At 37.2% G+C, this 19,265-nt stretch overlaps 1 protein-coding gene across 6 annotated transcripts in view; it reads right to left on the bottom strand.

Moving 5' to 3' along the window:
- Positions 1-18,809, bottom strand: part of LOC129874729 (histone-lysine N-methyltransferase CLF-like) — a 31,889-nt gene extending 13,080 nt beyond the window's left edge. For 2 of the 6 annotated variants that reach the window (XM_055950070.1, XM_055950068.1), the window contains exons 1-13: positions 18,450-18,809; positions 14,631-14,717; positions 14,188-14,513; positions 12,843-13,004; positions 11,992-12,076; positions 11,654-11,797; positions 11,505-11,552; positions 11,337-11,408; positions 10,480-11,156; positions 9,919-10,072; positions 9,588-9,808; positions 9,239-9,376; positions 7,247-7,337 (exon numbers count right to left, since the gene is read on the bottom strand). In XM_055950070.1, the coding sequence (XP_055806045.1) occupies positions 7,247-7,337; positions 9,239-9,376; positions 9,588-9,808; positions 9,919-10,072; positions 10,480-11,156; positions 11,337-11,408; positions 11,505-11,552; positions 11,654-11,797; positions 11,992-12,076; positions 12,843-13,004; positions 14,188-14,513; positions 14,631-14,717; positions 18,450-18,500 (2,256 nt within the window). In that variant the 5' untranslated portion in view covers positions 18,501-18,809. Of the gene's footprint in view, positions 1-6,595; positions 6,781-7,246; positions 7,338-9,238; positions 9,377-9,587; positions 9,809-9,918; positions 10,073-10,479; positions 11,157-11,336; positions 11,409-11,504; positions 11,553-11,653; positions 11,798-11,991; positions 12,077-12,842; positions 13,005-14,187; positions 14,514-14,630; positions 14,718-18,449 lie in introns of those variants that run through there. The other 4 variants (XM_055950073.1, XM_055950069.1, XM_055950071.1 and 1 more) reach the window with 4 other exon arrangements.
- Positions 18,810-19,265: the final 456 nt, after the last annotated feature.

Genomic DNA, 19,265 nt, shown 5'->3' with positions numbered 1-19,265 from the left:
AATTACCATAGAAACATTTGTAATTATTGGGTAATTGTCATGCATATTTTTTAGTCTTTTCTTATAATAGTTGCCTGCAATGTATTAATATCAGGTATATCCTGGAGAAGTGTTGTACTGGTCACTAGAGAAAATTCAGAATACGAGTATTGAGTGAACTGAAAATGATTATAATTTTTTGTATCTATATATGTATACATATAATTTAAATCAAAAATAATAAATTCAGTTGAACTCGCAGAATCCACCTTAAATTTGCCACTAACATTTGAACTATTCTTTTCTTTCAAATAGAAAGTGTGGTTTGTGGCTAGAATGTCAAGACAGAACTACAAGTAAGTGATATCTCCTGTTTTATAATTCTGTATTTCCAAGATAATGTTTTTTATTTATTCCTTTTTCTTATTTGAATATTGCTTTATTTCCAAACAATTGTTGGCCATAAACTTTGCAATTATACAAGCAGATGTGCTTCAACGTAAACGTGAGGCACTTTGTAATTATACAAGCAGATGTGTACAATGTAAATGTGCCCTGTAAAGCACCGAGAAAACAGCAATTCAACTTGACCCGTTACCTGCCCTGCACCGTTATGTATTTCAGAAAATAATATTCGGCCCACCCTGCCCTGTTTAATTATCCCCCCGCCCCTCCCCGCCCCAATTGCCATCCCTAATAGCCAATAAATGCTTCTTGCGCCATCTTACAGGAGACAGAGAACCATTTGTTTTTACATTTGGCTAGTGGCAGCAGATATTTGATCCAGGTATTTTGCAGTTTTTGGCATCAGCTCGTCAACACCACCCATTCTAAAAGAAGGGTTGGAAGCTGTTGCTCAAGGAAAGTGGATGGATCCATCAAAAAAATTGACAAATGTGTTGTAGTGTGTATAAATAGGATCTCTGTGTAATAATGTAGAGACATAATTCAATAATATTTTTCTCCTATATTTCTCACATGGTATCAGAGTCTCTACAATCTTGGCAGAAAATCAAATAGCTTCCGTTGCCCGAGAAGGGGGAGGGGGGGAGGCCTATTATCCATATATGTCGCCCGTCAGGCCAATGATTATATTAGCAAAAGATGGGCCACCATGTATCTTCTGGTGACTACTTTCTCATATCCAATTTGTGTAGCACCATGCATCTTTCCATTGACAACTTTCTCATATCTAATTTGCATAGCACCATACTTTTTTCCGCTGACTATTTTTTCATTTCTGATTTGCATAGAACCGTGTCATTTTTCTGGTGACTACTTTCTTATTTGTGTCATCATTCCAACTTGCACCGTACCATTTTTTCGGTGACTACTTTCTTATTTGTGTAGGGTCGTATCATCATTCTGACCCTACCCATATAATTCTTCTTTTTCAGTAGGATCGTGCCATCATTCCGACGCTATCCATATAATTCTCTTTCTTTGTAGGGTCATGCCATCATTCCGACCCTACCCATATAATTTTATTTCACTGATTGTGACCACTTTCAACCATCAAATCTAATAATCCGGTGCATGAACATGTTCTGGCCAGTTTTATGGTGACTTTCTTGTTTAAAATCTACCCATCTGTTGATTTCGAGACGATCCATAAATTTTATACCAGATTTCGGGAACTTTTCAGCGACCATTACATTATTTCCATCAGATTTGAGTATTCGTGCAATGTTTTCTTTCTATTTTGGATTTACTTTTGCCATAAAAAAAGGTATACTCAAATATTTAGGTTGTGATTGCAGTGATATTTTCTCTCCCATTGCTAAAATAGCATATGTCCATTGGCTTTTTAATCAATTGGACATTAAAAATATTTTTCTCCACAGTGATTTCGAGGAAGAAGTCTATATGGAGCAACCACCTGATTTTGTTGCTCGGGGGGAGCCTGGTAGCCTTGTATGTCAATTGTGTAAGTCACTCTATAGTCTGAAACAGTCTTCTTAAGCTTCGTTTAGAAAGTTCAACACTGTATTTTTATCACTCTGTGTTTTATCGACATTATACATCAAATTTTTCGACATTATACAATATTTTTTCCACGGTGATCTCGAGGAAGAAGTCTATATGGAGCAACCACCTAGTTTTATTGGTCGGGGGGAGCTTGGTAGCCTTGTATGTCAATTGTGTAAGTCACTCTATGATCTAAAACAATCTTCTTAAGCTTCGTTTAGAAAGTTCAACACTGTATTTTTATCACTCTGTGTTTTATCGACATTATACATCAAATTCAGTATTTCACGAAAAGACTAAAAACACTGAGATTGACTGACATTATGCATCAAATCCATTATTTCATGAGAAGACTAAGAACATTAAGATTGACTGACAATTTTGTGAAGTCGAGTGATCAACTTGCAGATATCTCACCAAACCACTCATCGGGTTTCATATTAATTACATTTGTAACAAGCTAGGTATATATGACTTGTATGAACTAGCTTGAGGGGGAGTGTTAGAATAAGAATAGGTATATACAGTCTTTGGTAAAGGATTGTGTTATATTGTTTACAAATAGGATTTCTGTGTAATAATGTAGAGACACAATTCAATAATATTTTTATGTATATTTTTTTGTTGATAAAGTTGATTGTATTTTTATGTATATTTTGGTGTATATGGATGGAAAGAAACAGCATGTGTTTTGATGGGACTTCAACTCCTAACTGCTCCTCGAAATCTTATGCAGACCTTACCCCTACCTTTGCGCGGTAGAAAGGTGATCGACTCTCGGCTTAAAAGAAAAGAAGAATTGAAGTAGGAATGCAAGGAAATAAGACGGCAAAATAACATGATACAAATCAAATAAAGCGACAAATAGCAATGATACAGATCAAATAAAGCGACAAATAGCAATGACACAGATCACATGAAGCAACAAATATCAATAAACACTGAAGAAAAGAAACTACGTAATTACTAAATAATACAACTAATAAGGAGAAGAGAAGAAGAGGCCTCTTGCCTCTCCCACAAGCCATGCAACAACACTCGGATACATACTAATCTTTCTACTGTAATATTTTTGGGCTTCAGACCTTCCTATATAGGATCATATCCTCAGTAAGCTGAATAAGTGACAATCCAGTCTAGTTATCTTTCCCCAGTTTTTTCTCCAGCTTACCTCTACTTCTCTTGTTATAACCAACAACCTCTCCAACCTCCTTACGGTGCATCCAGGCACCTCATCTTCATATGTTCGAACCATCTCAGTCTTGCATCCCTCATCTTGTTCGCCACTGAGGTCATTCACACATTTCCCCGTATAATTTTGTTTCTAATCATCTCTCTCATGATATGCAAACATTTATTTGAGTATCCTCATCTCCGCAATATTTTTTTTGACCAGGTAAACATATTTCATATCATAAACAAAGCCATAAAACGATCATATACAAGTGGTATATCAAAAGGTAAAGAATCTATACAATCAACTAATTCTCTACAAACTCCACCCAATCGTTTATAGAATATGGAATTTAGAATATGGAATTTTCTGAGTTCACCCAAATAAAATAAGAGAATGAAGACTACTTATTAACTGAGGGAACTCAACTCTACATCTATTTCTCGCTCTCTGAACAACCCACATTAATGCAAGTGGCACCATATTCCATGCCCTTGGTCTTTTTCTTCTCCTCCCACTCCTCCAGTTGGATATCAATTCTTTTACCGTTTTTGGCATCACCCATTGAGTATCAAACCATCTAAACATATCCTACCATAATCTCATTGTCAAACCGCAATGTAAGAGAAGATGATCAATATCGTTACCCGCCTCCTTGCACATGTAACACCAGTTGATGCATACAGCCTTTGCTTTCTCAAGTTCTCCACTATCAAAATCACCCCTCTTATAGCTAACCAAGTGAAAAAGCATACCATACTAGATACCTTTACGATCCATATTGCATTATATGGACACACTTGCTCCTCCCTAACCAACAGATTCTCATAGAAAGTTTACACAGAAAACACGCCATTATTCCCCGATCTCCACCATCATGCGTCTATCAACCAGGTTGCCTTGCCTATGTAATAAGACTAACATCCATCTCGAACTTGGTGGTTAAACTCTAATGCGGTGACAATACTGTAGGAAAGGTCCTGCGAAAAATTAGCTCGGTGCCAGGATGATAAAAAGCTTAATACCTCTCATTCTGATTACTTTATCAAGATGAAAAAGAAAAAAATCAAAAATCAAAAGGTCATTTTATTCAAAACCTCAATTGTGATGTCCTTTCTCTCCCACTTCACACCTCGAAACGCACCATTCTTCAACAAGAAATGGTTGGGGAGAGGAAAAATTCCTCAAAAACAGATCTAGTGGAGACAGTGTTAGGGCCTATAATTCAAAGAATTAGAGCACATGGCCATAAACTAGGGTGTGGAGGGCTCGAATAACTCCTCGCCCACAATCGGCCCAAGAGAAGGCATGCCAAAGCCCAATGAATGCACAAGGGATAGATAGTCTTGGAGCCGTACTACCAAGAAGAAGCTACCATCAGGCTTCGAATCCACGGTTGAGGTCGAGCCTCTCTTTTCAGTGGAAGTTGAGCCCATCGAATTTGCAGGTCGTGATGTGAGTGTTCCTTGGCCTACCTCTTCTTACTGTTATTTAAGACATCGAAAGCTTAAGTGAGATCAGCAATCTGGCAGATCCTTAGACGATGGCCTTTATAGTTCATTCTATCCGAACTTCTACTAGGGTGGAAGCTAGGCAGGAAAAAAAAACACAGCCAAAAAAAGTATGTAATAAGAAACTGTTCCACGCTCAACCTTTCGACCCCCTCAAACTAGGCTTTCTTGCATAATACCCTACCTTTAGTCTCACACCTACTTCCCAATCATTACACAAACTTCTAAAAAAAGTTCAAGTCCCAAAAAGTCTCCACCTTATGTCCCCCTAATTCGTTGAACTGCCATCTCTCTAGCAGGAAATCATCTTTCAAAATGACCCCCGCACCATCTATTTTCCTAAAAATTAACCTCAGCCCCATCTCCGACCTTCAATGACATGTAGCTGGGATACATCCCATTCCTTCAAAAGATTCATCCTCAAACCACAATGAAAAGGCAAAGTGATGTCTCTAGTTCTCCATCATTTCCATATTTATCCTTTATTACCCCCCTCCACAGTTTGTGTCTCTAACCTAAACCTCCGTAGCCATTTACCTAATAAAGCATAGTTGAAAACCTTTAAATCTTTAATTCCAAGGCCACCCCAATTTTTGGGAGATGTAAAGGTTTCCCACCGCACCAAATGAAATTTCAAGTCCTCTCTGCAGCATCCGATAGAAAATTTGTCTGAATCTTTTCCAACTTGTATGTGATCAAGTTGGAGCAAGAAACAAAAACATAGTAAGGGGGAATACTCGAAAGAATAGTCTTAATGAACACTTCATTTGCTCTCTTGGACAAGTATCTTTTCTACCAACCTACTAACCTCTACTCAACCCTCTAAACAACTGAATTCCACATCACAAGATGTGTGTTCGAAGCTCCTAGAGGAACTCCTAGATAGGTGGTCGGCAAAGCCACTACACTACAATTTAAAACTTGATCAAGAACTCCAATGTCATTCACCATCCCCACTAGAATAATCTCACTTACTCAAAATTAATTTTAAGGCGTGCCCCGCTTGAAACCAAGGACTTGGCCTAAATAATCCAGCTGAGACTCAACTGCAACATAAAAACACAAGGTGTCATTTGAAAACATGTGTGTCACCAAGACTGTCCTTGCACCCCTAACCGCAAAATTGAAGCCTTCCAAGTAACCTCTTAGAATAGTTCTATCCATCATCCTACTCAAAGTTTCCATGACAGAGATAAATATTATCGGTAAAAGAGGAATCCCTTTGTCTCAAACCTCTCGAGCTCCCACAAAAACTACACGAATTGCCATTCACTAACACAGAAAATCTCATAGAGCAGATGCAAAAATAAATTCATTTCCTCCACTTTTAGCCAAACCCTATTTGTAACATGATGAAATCTAGGAACCTCCACATGATCATAGGCCTTTTTTAAAGATCAACTTTACACAACACATCTAGCTTTCCAAGCTTTCTCCTAGAATCCACCCCTTCATTTGCCACTAGAGATGCATCCAAAATCTGTCTTTCCTAAACAAAAGCATTCTGTGAAGTAGAAACCATCTTATCCAACACATTTTTAATTCTAATAAAGAGCACCTTAGGAATAACCTTACAAATGTTTATTACTAGACATATAAGTCTAATCCTTCATCCACATACAACAACAACAACCACCCTGTGAAATCCCACAACGTGAGATTTGGGGAGGGTAAAATATACGCAGACCTTACTCCTACCAAGGTAGGACGGAGTTTCGAGAGATCCTCGACTCAAAAGAAGCATAAAAAAAGGTCAGATACGGCTAAGAAGTTCAAAGCGTTATATGAAAGCAAATAACGAATAACGCAAATAACGAAAGCGACGTAGATAAAATAGAGTAATCAAAGTACAGAAAGTAATAGAAAGATAATAACAAAAGTCAGAGCACAAAAAGTTATAGTGCGCTAACGAAAGAATCATTCAAACATTTTCGAAATCACCTCTTTCATGGAACTCGACAATAGTGTCCATTACATCAGTTTTGACAGTGCTCAAGAAAGTCAATGAGAAACCATCGAGACACAAGGCTTTATCACCCGCACAACAATCCATCGCCCTTTTTTATCTCCTCCTTAATTTCCCTTTCCTTCCACTTGCACTCCTGTCCCCAAATTTCTAAATGTGAGCGTTCTTGACTGGCCAACACTCTGCTCCATACAAGAATGTTGGTGTAACTACCACTCTTTATAACTTACACTTTAAATCTTGGTGATACATTTTTATCACACAGAACCTTGGATACAACCCTTTATTTCACCCACCCACTCCAATCTAGTGTGCAACGTCATCATCGATTTTCCCGTCTTTGAACTATGGACCCAACATACTTGAAACTTCCTCTATTAAGAAATACCCTAAAATACTGAAAAAAGCTTCGTTTAATTCAACACCACATTAGAAGAAAACATAACTTCTGACACGAATCAAAGGTTCAACTAAAAAGATTGGTAAAACTAGAACATGTAAGCTGATAATGCCAAATTCAAATTTTATCCATCTAATTAACCTTGGAGAACAGAGGGAGCAACAAATAACAATCACTTGTCTTAGTGGCAACCACTAACTTGGATAAAAATAACAAACTATCCTTCACAAATAAATAGTGATAATTACCCTTTGATGTTGTTTGAGAAGAAGCTTCATGTTACCGCATTCATTATTGTCACCTCTTTGTGGAGGAATATCGAGAGTCCCGTCACCACAGCTGCAAGAGCCAAATAACACAGACGTGAAAGCTTTATAACAAAAAATAAAGGATGTTGAAATGAACAAAATTAAACGATTGTTTATATGTGGTGATTAATAAAGAAGGGTTGTTATAAGTTGATTAATAATGGAGGGATTGTTATACATATATTACTTACTTCAAAAGCGCATTTTTGTCTTTAAAAGGGTTAATCCCCATTGCTTATACATGTAGTTTTATTCCAAATTATGTCCCGTGTAGATAATGAATAGATTTCTGCATAACTTAATACGTGTATAATTTAAAACTACCATCCAAACGTTGCATTAGTAATGAGATTATTTTTCTTACGCAGCCAACCAAACACTTCATTTTCTTATACGAGATTTTATGTCGCAATTAACTACTCCAATACTACAACAGAACGACCTTTTAACTCTTTATGAAACATAAATTGATGCCAATATTCACTCGAGGTTGAAAAGCTTGCCCGTCAATTGTCACTTGCTCAGCAATAAATAATTATCAACCATCAAAAAAATCAATAAGGTTGTTCATTTTAGGGAGAGAAAAAGCTAAAGAAATGTTACATAGAATGTTTGGTTAAGTATGGTAGATGAAGATAACACGGTGAATTTGTCGTAATAGCTTATGCTTTTAGGAATCGATTGATCGCACAACAATAAAGTTTTGCATAACTAATACAATGTCTAATTTGCAACATAAAATTATGCTTCTTACGCTACAAGTGGGCAGATATATTTGGCAAATCTTCATTAATTTGAAGGGGTCAGATAGGTGATGCCAATGCCAAGAAACACAAAGGAGTTAAGGAGGCACTAGACAATTGGGATGAGAAGGAATTTTATCCAACCAAAATGAGAGATAGAGGATTGTCCCAACATGTATTTGGTAGGATGCGTAGAGAGAAACTAGAGGTGTTTTGAGGATAGCAATGCAATATCTAGAAGTTGAAGATGAATTGCTTAACCCTTTATTATTTTTGGTGTAAACAGGAATGTTTAGTAAAAACTAAAGATATTTTTGATGTTTTAGACTACATGTACACGAACATAGATGGGAAGTTTCCTCTATTTTATAATTGTCTGTAAGGGGACTATACGGTTGCTATAGTATACTTGTTAATATATAGAATGTTACCATTATAAGAAAATCACAAAATTATGATTACTAACATAACCTCTGAAAATTTCATATAAACTTCTGCATAACCAATGTTGCATTTGATTTTCCGTAATAAACTCTACAAAATTCTATAATATTATTTCACCCTGGGAGGAATAGTCTAAGATAGGACCAGCAGGGTCGGTGAGGATTCATACTGGCAATCCCAAGCTGGTAGGAATTGAGGCGTAGTAGTTTAGGACTTAGAATAAGACTACCCATATTAACAATACATCAATAAGAGTATATATCAATAAAATTACCTTTAAAATAGATATTGTATAACAACCCCTATATTATTGTTCTCAGCTAACAATCTGACATTACTATCCACGGACTAGCAGTCTCTTCACAATTATGCACCGCATATCAAACCCTTCATAATTATTCAATGCGTAATAATTCATACATTACAAGCCTTGCATAACCAGTCCACGAACCAAACAAACCCTTTAGTGTTTTAGCTTGGCACATGCAAATTGAAAATCATAGTTTAGGCTGTCAATAAAGAAGTCTGAGAGCATGGAGGAGCGATACAAGATATCTCAAAAATGCAAGATGAATGGAAATTAGCAACCACTAACAACAAGGTACACTAAAGATGGGGAATCCAAAAGCACAGATGCTCATAGGCACTAGAAATACTTCCAGTTTGACACTGCAAACTTATATCACCAATTTTCAGGAACTAGATAAAAACAGAATATAAATGCATAGCACTACCGGGAGCTCACCTGATCCAACAATTCCGGCAAACATCAGGATCGCATTCCCTGTCTACAGCAAAGCAAGGGCATTGTCTACTTCTACACTGACCTTTTATGCAAAAACAACCACGAAAGTGATTCTTGCAATTCTTGATACTCTTGCATCTAGAATATAAGGACAAAGCGTAGAACCAGAATTAATTTAGGTACAAAACTGTGATTAAAGAGATGTTTAAGAGACAGAAAAAGAAAATGACAGACAAAACCCAGAAGACAATAAAAATGGTTTAGCACTGTGGATTTCATAAGAATAATTTACAGCCCAGATCCCACATTATTAATGCACTGGAGTTTGTCGAGAAGAATGCTGTCTTACCCACAATATTTTTCACAGAGGGTCCCATTTACGATACAAGGACACTCTTTTCCACAAGGTGCTTGACAATTACATGGATTATAGTGACGGCAAAGCTGGTCTTTCCTCTCAGATATTCTTTTCCTAAGTGCATTATATCCAGCTGATTTCCCTGTGTATTTTAAGCGGCGAACTCTACCTCTTCTATGTAACAATCTAGATCTTCTCCGTGGTTGATTACCCTGACATTGAATTCAAAAAAGTATCAACTTAAGTGGGAGTAATAATAATATTACTACTGTTCAACAAGAACGCAAAGAAACATGTTGATGAACAAAGTCAATATACTAACCATGACTGTATGGCCATCACCCTTAAAAGAGCCTTGAAACATTCCATTCACCCCATCACTTATTAGTGATAGCTTATTCTCGGAATTGTTCATATACTGGAACACCTCCCAACAAGTTTTTAAACCATTCAGCAGATTTCGAGCAATCATACAGCTGTATGACAAATAAGGTGCTTAAGTCGGGTAAATAATCCCAGCTGTGAAAAAATACAAGTCTAGCCTTTTCATTCATCTAGGAGAGCATTGACAAGTAAAACAGGAAATGAATGCACACACAATCATCAAACATGAGAAGTCCAATTGCCATTTCCAACTTAGTTCGGAGGAACTTAACGAGGAAAATTTTGCAAGTTCTAGTTTGCCTATTGAGAACTAGCATGAATTTGATTAAAAAGCTAGCACAACAATTTCTTTATAGACAAAAGTAAGCCAGTATTCGAGTGAATGATTTATGAAGATATTACAGAAGAGATAGTGTTGAGAAACAAGGTATACAAAGTCAAAGAACTGACAACAGCAGGAGTAGATTTAATTGCAAAGAGTAATTTGAAGTTAACTGACCTGCTCCGACCAAACATTTCAAGACCTTTTTCAAAGAGAGCCTTTTCAAGTGGTCTCCATGGTTTGTCACCATCTATATCTTGAATGCAGGCATAATTCATCCCATTTTTATCACTGGCAGCCTCTTTATATTGGCAACCGAAACCCTCACCTTGCAAAGAATTTTTACTGTGCAATACTGGAGAGACTTCCCTCCTAGACCTTCTATCACACTGAGATTGTTGTGTTTTTTGTGAACATGAACTAACATCTTTGACATCCTTATGTGAATTAGACTGGAGATTCAAGTCTTTGGACACTAGACTACCAGAAGCTATATAGCCAGACTCCACAGCCATCATATTTATTCGCCGCTCTTTAGTGGCAACTAGAACATTTTCAGCTATTCTCTTGCATTTTGATTTGGTTTTCCCCACTTTACTATCAGATTTTCTGTTAGATGGAGAAGCAGAACGCTGAACAGTAGTGATGTCACATAACAGCCTAAGCTCTGAATCGATATTTTCAGAGATATTCTTCGCATTCGATGAAACACTTTTGCTTTCGCAAGAATGTAATGTCCTTGATAAATGCTCCGTACCAGGCACCTGAGTATTATTAGCAATATCAGATGGTTGGACATGGTTTTCTCCATGATTAGCAAACTGAGGGGAAGTCAATCCAGCTGCACTTTCCTTCTTGATGGCCATAAATGAGTAAAAGAACTCAGAAGGTTAGTAGGTATTGTTGCCACAATAGGAGTAAGGAACAAGTACATACCCCTACTAAGAAATGATAGCTGTTTATAAAGTAAAAGATTCAGGTCAGGGCAAAATTGATGTCAACAGAAATTACAAAAAATAAGAGGAGCAAGATACCAGGCGATAGCAATTGGGACAACAGGGCTCCTTATCCACGTCGGGAGGGCACCATGGCAATTGTTTTTCAGCCTTATGAATGTAAGGAGTAATAAACACTATAAGAATCCATTTTGAAGTACAAAGTCCTGAGATACTAAAACATTGGTTAAATAGCCATTTACATACCGGAAAAATCAGGTCCTTCGAACATCCATGTGATTTACAATCAAAAACCTGCAAGTGAGGACAAAACGAGAAAAAAGAAAAAAGTATATTCAGAAGGAAAAGTATGAAGCAGAACCAGCCAAGAGTTAAAACAACAGATATATACATACAAGGCATCGACGACAGAATAGGCTGTCAAAAGAATCTAGAGCAGCATCAAGATCTTCGTCAAGAAATGAATTTGGAGTCCCTTGGATGTTCTCACTCTTTGAGGAGAATTCATTTTTGTCCTTAACAAGATCTTCATATCTTGCCTGTATAAGATAGACATTTGATGGTGATTTATCTCTGTAAAGCCAGTAAAAAAACAAATGGGAAGCAGCTGGACAAGAGTTCGCATTGTGAGCAGTTTTATTCGATAATGAGAGCTTAATAACAGAGTGTAGTTTGTTTTGTTTTTTTATAAAGGAATAACAAAGAGTAATTATCCTCTAAACGAAGTGTGTACCTTGACTTCACTGGGTTTTCTAGACAAGAACTGCCCTAGCAATTCTAACACTGTATCGGACAGGCCAATTTGTTGGATAGTTGAACTGCAAATAAGTAAACAGCGATACATCATCTTAGCCACATATTGGATTAGATAGCACATTATATGAACTGCCAGAGAAAATCTACTTTACCGGCATTAAAAAAAACATTTAGCAAACAATCCAGAAAGAAATAGCAGACCATAATGAAAATCTTATAAGCCATGCTCCAAGCTCAAGACCATGTGAACCCTTTCCATATGGCATGCTATATTCCAGATAATTAAAGATCTAAATATATTTCATATGTACAAGTTGAAACCTCCTGAAATAAGTTTCAAAGGGGATCTTTGTGAAAGAAATTAAGTTTTTAAGAAACTGCTTTTTTAAAATTAATTGATCACAAAGATGGATGGCAAGAGAAAAGGCTAAAACAGAAGAGATCTGTATTTGACATCAACTGAACAATGATCTATATTACAGTTAGGACAGTGTAATCTGAAAAATGGTAGTGAGGTCATAGTTCTGGGCAAATAATAGGTAACACTACTGCTAAAGAAAGACAGGAATAGCAAATAACGTATCTAGTACGGAATATCTCTATCTGAATATGGAGCTAGACCCCAGGAAAAAAATTATCTGATTGTCATGAGGTGGAAAAAGTTGGCTGCTCTAAGAAACATGACACCATAGTTTCATGAGCAAAGAATGTTCTGATTGATGATTCTACTACAGTAGAAAAAGCAAAAATATAGGAGGGCACAATTGAATCCAGTACTTCTAAACAATAAAAAAAATCCTGTACTTCATGTAGCTTAATTATACCAACCACAGCATAACATCTTCGGACTCTACAAACTCCCTCTTTTCTTGTTTGTCTTCAAGTAATTCTTCCTCACTATCACTGCAAATTAGAGCTTCTCCACTATTCTGGTCATAATAAATTCTACTACGACCAACCACTGATTGACCCACGGGCATCCCCTGATTTCTACACCAATCAAAGTAGGATCAGAACAGTTCCAAAATAACAAGAAAACTATTAATCTTCAACAATCGTCAAGGCTATAGTCTAGGGATTTAAGTCTGAGTCTTCCACACAACAAGGGAGGGGGGATACGTTAAAGGAGAAAAATAATCTTCAACAAAAATGATGAAATTTTGGATCGTTACAAGTACTAGAATCGTGATTTACAATGTTACTGGAAATTTAAAATCAAAAGACAACACCAAACTGAAGACTTCCACCCTCATTAGAAAGAAGCTATGGAAGGAGAGAGGGGGACATTGAGGCGAACTCAATAGGTCATCAGCTAAAACTAAAACTAATATGTAAAACAAGGATGACATATTCAAAGTTATTCCCGCCGAGGAGGAAACCATTTAAATGGCATTCGACATACTTATCAAGAAGGTCAAACTGACATCCTTCTGGGAACAGGCATCAGATGAAATCCCATAGTGCAAAATAAAACATTTCTAAGGCCTAGAGGATCAGCAATTATACAGAAGTCCAGAAGCAGATGGTATTAAATTCCACCAACAACAACAACAACCACCCAGTGAAATCCCACAACGTGGGGTCTAGGGAGGGTAAAGTGTACGCAGACCTTACTCCTACCAAGGTAGGACGGCTGTTTCTAAGAGACCCTCGGCTCAAAAGAAGCATAAAAAGAGGTCAGATAAGGCTAAGAAGTTCAAAGCGATATGGGAAAGCAAATAACGAATAACGCAAATAATGGAAATAACGAAAGCGACACAGATAAAATAGAGTAATCAAAGTACAGAAAATAATAGAGAGATAATAACAGAAGTATAACATGGTATTAAATTCCGATGATGATAAACACAAGATGCTAAGACCAAAGCCTCTGTAAAGGGTTAGCACAGGTGATTCAAAATAGCACTAAATACATACCTTGTACGATCAGATGCAACAGTTAACACCTAAAAAGTACTCCATAAGGAAAATAATTGATAAATTGTAAGTTAAAGATTATCAAGAAATATACGGTTAGACATTTATGAGGTTCAACAGCATGCCATACTGGAAGTGATGAAAGAACCTCAAATTTTAGATAGCAAGCAAGCTAAATTGGGTATATAAGGAAAAGAACAGGCACAAATCAAACTTGAAGACCACATGACTTTTCAATCAAGGTAATTTAACATACCTATCCAAAAATACCCATGTAGTATATCGAGGCAGTCTTTCCACTTTAGGAAGTATAATGGGACATCCAGCATTATTGACGGCAATGCTAGATCCTGGAAGAATTTCAGAAGAGGCATATCCATCATCTTCACAACTATTGCTATCATTATCTCCATTGCTGGAACCAATCCCAATTTGCATATTAATTGCATCATGCTGTCTCTTAGACAGAAGATCAATGCTAACATCCGCACCATGAACTATAAGATTTTTTCTTTCTGTTGACAACTTAAAATGATTATTCGTCACATCATACAACTTTTGTGCATTCTCTTCTCTCCTTTTCTGGAAGTATACAAAACAGTTCCTTGGTTGTTCAAACCTTGTAAAAGCACCTTAATCGAAATACACAACAAAACATTGGGGGGAAGTGGGAGAAAACTAACAATTCGTAAAACACACCTTTACATAATCAGCACGTTTAGAAGCAAATTCTTCCTTCAAAGATTCAGTAACTGATTCTACAGTTTTTCCTTCAGGTACATCAATCTGTCCAGAGCAGTATAGCATTGGATGACATAACAAGTCACAAAAAGGAAATATAACTATATAACTGAGGGTGACAAGAAAATGACAAACACGGAGAATAAGATCGACACATAGTTTTCCTGACATCGAAGCCAAAAGTGCAAGCCACCAGGACAATGCAGTGAGCAGAAAGGAATTGAGAATAGGGAAATAATTATGAGAAAGATATTGGGGGAACAGAAATTATGGTTCTACATACCAATTTTCAACAGATGTGGTAATAAAATGGAACACCAAGACTAAGAGACTATGAATCTATTCACACACAACTTCCAACACTGCCATTTTTTTAGGGCTGGTGTCTTGTTCGAACCTCAACTGTTGCAACACTATCATTATGACAACTCAATTGTCAGTGTGGTTTTCTTTGAGAAGGTAACATCTCAATTGCTGGCGTGGTTTTCTTTGAGAATGTAACATCTCAATTGCTAGTATTTTTAAAAGCAAAAAGCACAAAAAACCGACAACACCATCATTATGACAACTCAATTGTCAGTGTGGTTTATATGAAGCTTACACCTTGTTTTTTTCTGTTAGAGAATGATAAGGGATTGTATTAGAAAAGAATCAGCACCTAACCAAATGGAAGAAGTGAAGTTACAAATAATGCAATTCACCAATCATGACAACTCGGAAGCTTACACTTTGTTGAAGTTCATGACTTCAGCTATGAAGCTATGATCCTCGCTTTGCATCGCTTTAAGAGATGAAACAACGGTTTTAAATAATATTGTCAAGTATTAAACACTATACTTGGAGGAAAGGTTCACTCCAATATAAATAAGTCCAATCAAGAAACAGGAAAGGCCACCATACTCTATGAAATCAAATGGAAATGAAAGACCAACGAGAGAGAACAAGAAGAAAATTGCACTTACTAATGTAACCAAATTTCTTTTATGGATATATTCAGCACATCAAAAATCCTAGGTTAACAAGCACAATCCTACTACCACTGCAGCGTGATTTACCAGAATATCCTACAAGGCAATTGGAAGCAACTCATAGAAGTCAGGGTAATAAAGGATGAGTAGTCAAATATAGTTAGTTTTCGGATGTTAGCTGGGACTTCCTTCCCCAGATCAGTTAGTTGATAAGGGATTCCCTTCTCCCTTTTAACCAGGTACCAAGAAGTCATATTGTTTATCTCTCTTGATTCTCTTTTTGTAAAACATGAAATGTCTTGTCTTGATTCTCTCTCCCTCTCACCGCCTTTCATGAGGTGATTGTTCAATGATTATTCTTTATTTGATCCCTTACATTCTTGTGGGAGAGGATGATGGAGATGAGGGTGAGGAGGGGTGTCTGTATCTCTGAGAACTAGTTTGGTTTCATGCAGGGGCGATCTACCACATAAGTCATCCATCTTGTGAGGAGAGTGGTGGAGCATTATAGGGACAAGAAGAGTGATTCACATATGGTGTTCATCGACCAAGAGAAGACTTACGACAAAGTCTCAAGGGAGGTTCTTTGGAGATGCCTGGAGGTTAGGGGTCTGCTTGTGGCTTACACTAGGGCGATTGAGAACACATTCAATAGAGTCAAGACTAGGGTGAGAACAGTGAGAGGGGACTGACAACACTTCCCAATCATGATGGGTTGCACTAGGAATAGACGCTTAGCCCCTTTCTTTTCGCAAGGGTTATGGATGTACTGACGCAGCATATTCAAGGTAAGGGATCATGGTGTATCTTATTCGCAGATAACATACTAGTGATTGATGAGATTCGCGACAAAGTTGATGTGAGGCTAGAGGTTTGGAGACAAACTCTAAAGTTCAAAAGGTTCGGGTTGAGATGAACCTAGATTGAGTACTTAGAGTGTAAGTTTCGTAATGCTATGTGCGAGGTTGGCTTGAAAGTAATGCTTGATGCTTATGTCATCTTCGAAGAGGATGTCTCAAGTATTTGAGGTCTTTAATTCAAGGTAAAGGGGGATCGATAATGATATTACACATTGGATTGGTGCAGGGTGGACGAAATGGAGGCTTGCCTCCACAGTCTTAACAAGAAGGTACCGTCAAAACTTAAAGGTAAGTTTTACAGAGTGGTGGTTAGATCGGCTATGTTGTATGAGACGGAGTGTTGGTCAGTCAAAAACTCAAATGATGAAAGTTGCGGAGATGGGGATGTTAAGGTAGATGTGTGGGAATACTAAATGAGATAAGATTAGGAATAAAGATATTCGGAACAAGGTAGGAATGGCCTCCCTTGTGGACAAGATGAGGAAAGCGAGGCTGAGATGATTAGGACATGTAAAAGGAGAAAATGTAGATGCCCCTCTGAGGAGGTCTGAGAGGTTGGCGGTGGCGGGCATCAAGAGAGTTAGAGGTAGGTCGAGGAAATATTGAAGGAAGGTAATTAGATAAAACATGGCGCATTTTTTGCTTATCGAGAAAATAACCTTGAGAAAATAACCTTAGATAGAAGGGTTTGGAGTTCGCGGATTAGGATAGAAGGTTAGTTGAAAGTTGACTGTCCTCTCGCTTTCTCGCGAATAAGCTTGGTGGTCATACTTGGAGCCTATTTGAATTGGCTTATTTTAAGTGTTTTTAAGTCAAAATAACAATTAAGCATTTTTCGAGTGTTTGGGTAAATAAAAAAGTGTTTATAAGCACTTGATTTTAAGCTAAAGTGGTAAAAATAAGTCAAAAGTCATAAGTTAGGCCTATGAGGGTTTTGGATTGGCTTATTTTAAGTAAATTTTGGCTTTTCAATTCTTTTTTAATTTTGTAGGTGTTTGGAAAAGACAAAAATGTTTTTAAGAACCTATTTTTAGGCCAAAAAAACACAAAAATAAGTTGAAAGGCAAAAGTTGGGTATTGACCAACTTATGGCTTTTAGCTTATAACTTATAAGCTACTTTTAAAAAGCCAATCCAAACACCCCCTAAGTCAAAAGCCAAAAGTCAATCCAAACAGGCTCTTAGACCTCCCTTCTTAATAGTTGTATTAGCATTATACTCGTAGTTTCTTCTCCTTTGGGTATCATATGAGTTTTTGTGCTTCGGATATTACAATATTTTTTTGTCATACGGTTCATTTCTATGTATGTTGTGTATTGTTCTTCATTTCACAGTATCTCGTTGTTGTTACTACTCTTATTTATGTGTTCTTTTTCAAATTGTTTGGGTATGCTTAATTTTGAGCCAAAGGTCTATCGGGAACAATCTTTTTATCTGTAAGAGGTAAGCGTAAGGTATGCGTACACTCTATCCTCACCATATCCCACTTGTGCAATTACATAGGGTATGTTGTAGTTGATCCCTTACATTCCTGCAAAATTTCCCATTTTTACTTTAAATTTGGGCTGTTGCACTTATCAATATGTCTGGTAACAGGTAAAGTCCGAGAGAGATGCCAAGCATCTTTACTTTCTATTAACACAAACAGCACTGGGTCAAGGAATCATAAACCAAAAGACAAAGCCTCAAATTAGACGCAAAATCCCATTAATGTAGCACCATATACTCCTAATTCCAGAAACTAGAATAGCCGTCAGCCTGGAATGAGCTCTAGGAAAAACAGCGTGGCTGATCAGTCGCTCCTTAGAAGCAATAAAATCAACACAGATAGCCCTCACCTCAGCGCAAAATACAATGCTCATCAAAACAAAGAATCATCAATCTTATTCATAATTCAGTTCAAAGTCAATTGAAAAAACAATCAACCAATAATGGGAATAAGAACTTTACCGGAAGATCAATGGTAAGCTGACCAATGAGCAGTGAAGTAGAGCCCGCCATTCCAATTGGCGAAGCTTAAGATGCAGCGCTAAGCTCGATTCCCCGATGAAGGAGATCAGAGTCCTACAAGACCCCGAGAGAGTGACAGGAATCGATTAAGGGAAGAAATGATTTGCCGGCCGCAGTTGAAACCCTAGGATTTTGGATTTTTGGGTGAAAAGAGGACCAACTGGGGAGCCATTGGGTATCCCTTTTATTTTTTGTTCATCGAAGCCGCGCTGACGAGGATTTATTTCCTTTCCTAAAAATACTACACTCCTTTTTCTATGGTGCGGAAATGGGCTGCGCCACCGCTGTGGCGTATTAAAATTTGGGGGGAATTTACTTCTAGCTCTAGGCATATTGTTTTGAATTTTAGTCACGTGTCAACTTTTGGGTCATCCACCTGTGTTGGAAACTATGCTGATTATTTATCTGCTGAAAACGAGCAAAGTACTGCACTCGATTTTCACCATTGTATTAAAAGGAACCAAAAATCTATACATCTTACATATATGCGACAGAGTATGGGTGAATTGATTTGCCATGTTCAGAAGGTGAGAATAGTGGAATTGAATCCGTTAAGATGGATATGTGGATGTATTTGAATTTTAGTCACGTGTCAACTTTTGGGGTCATCCACCTGTGTTGGAAACTACTTCTGTAATAAACGCTGATTCTTTGTCTGCTAAAAACGAGCAAAGTACTGCACTCGATTTTCACCATTGTATTGAAAGGAACCAAAAATATATACATCTTACATATATGCGACAGAGTATAGGTGGA

Source organism: Solanum dulcamara, chromosome 11 (genome assembly GCF_947179165.1).
Source record: "Solanum dulcamara chromosome 11, daSolDulc1.2, whole genome shotgun sequence".
NCBI lineage: Eukaryota > Viridiplantae > Streptophyta > Magnoliopsida > Solanales > Solanaceae > Solanum > Solanum dulcamara.
Note: the sequence above shows the minus strand (reverse complement) of the source record. Positions and strands in the feature narration are given on the sequence as shown.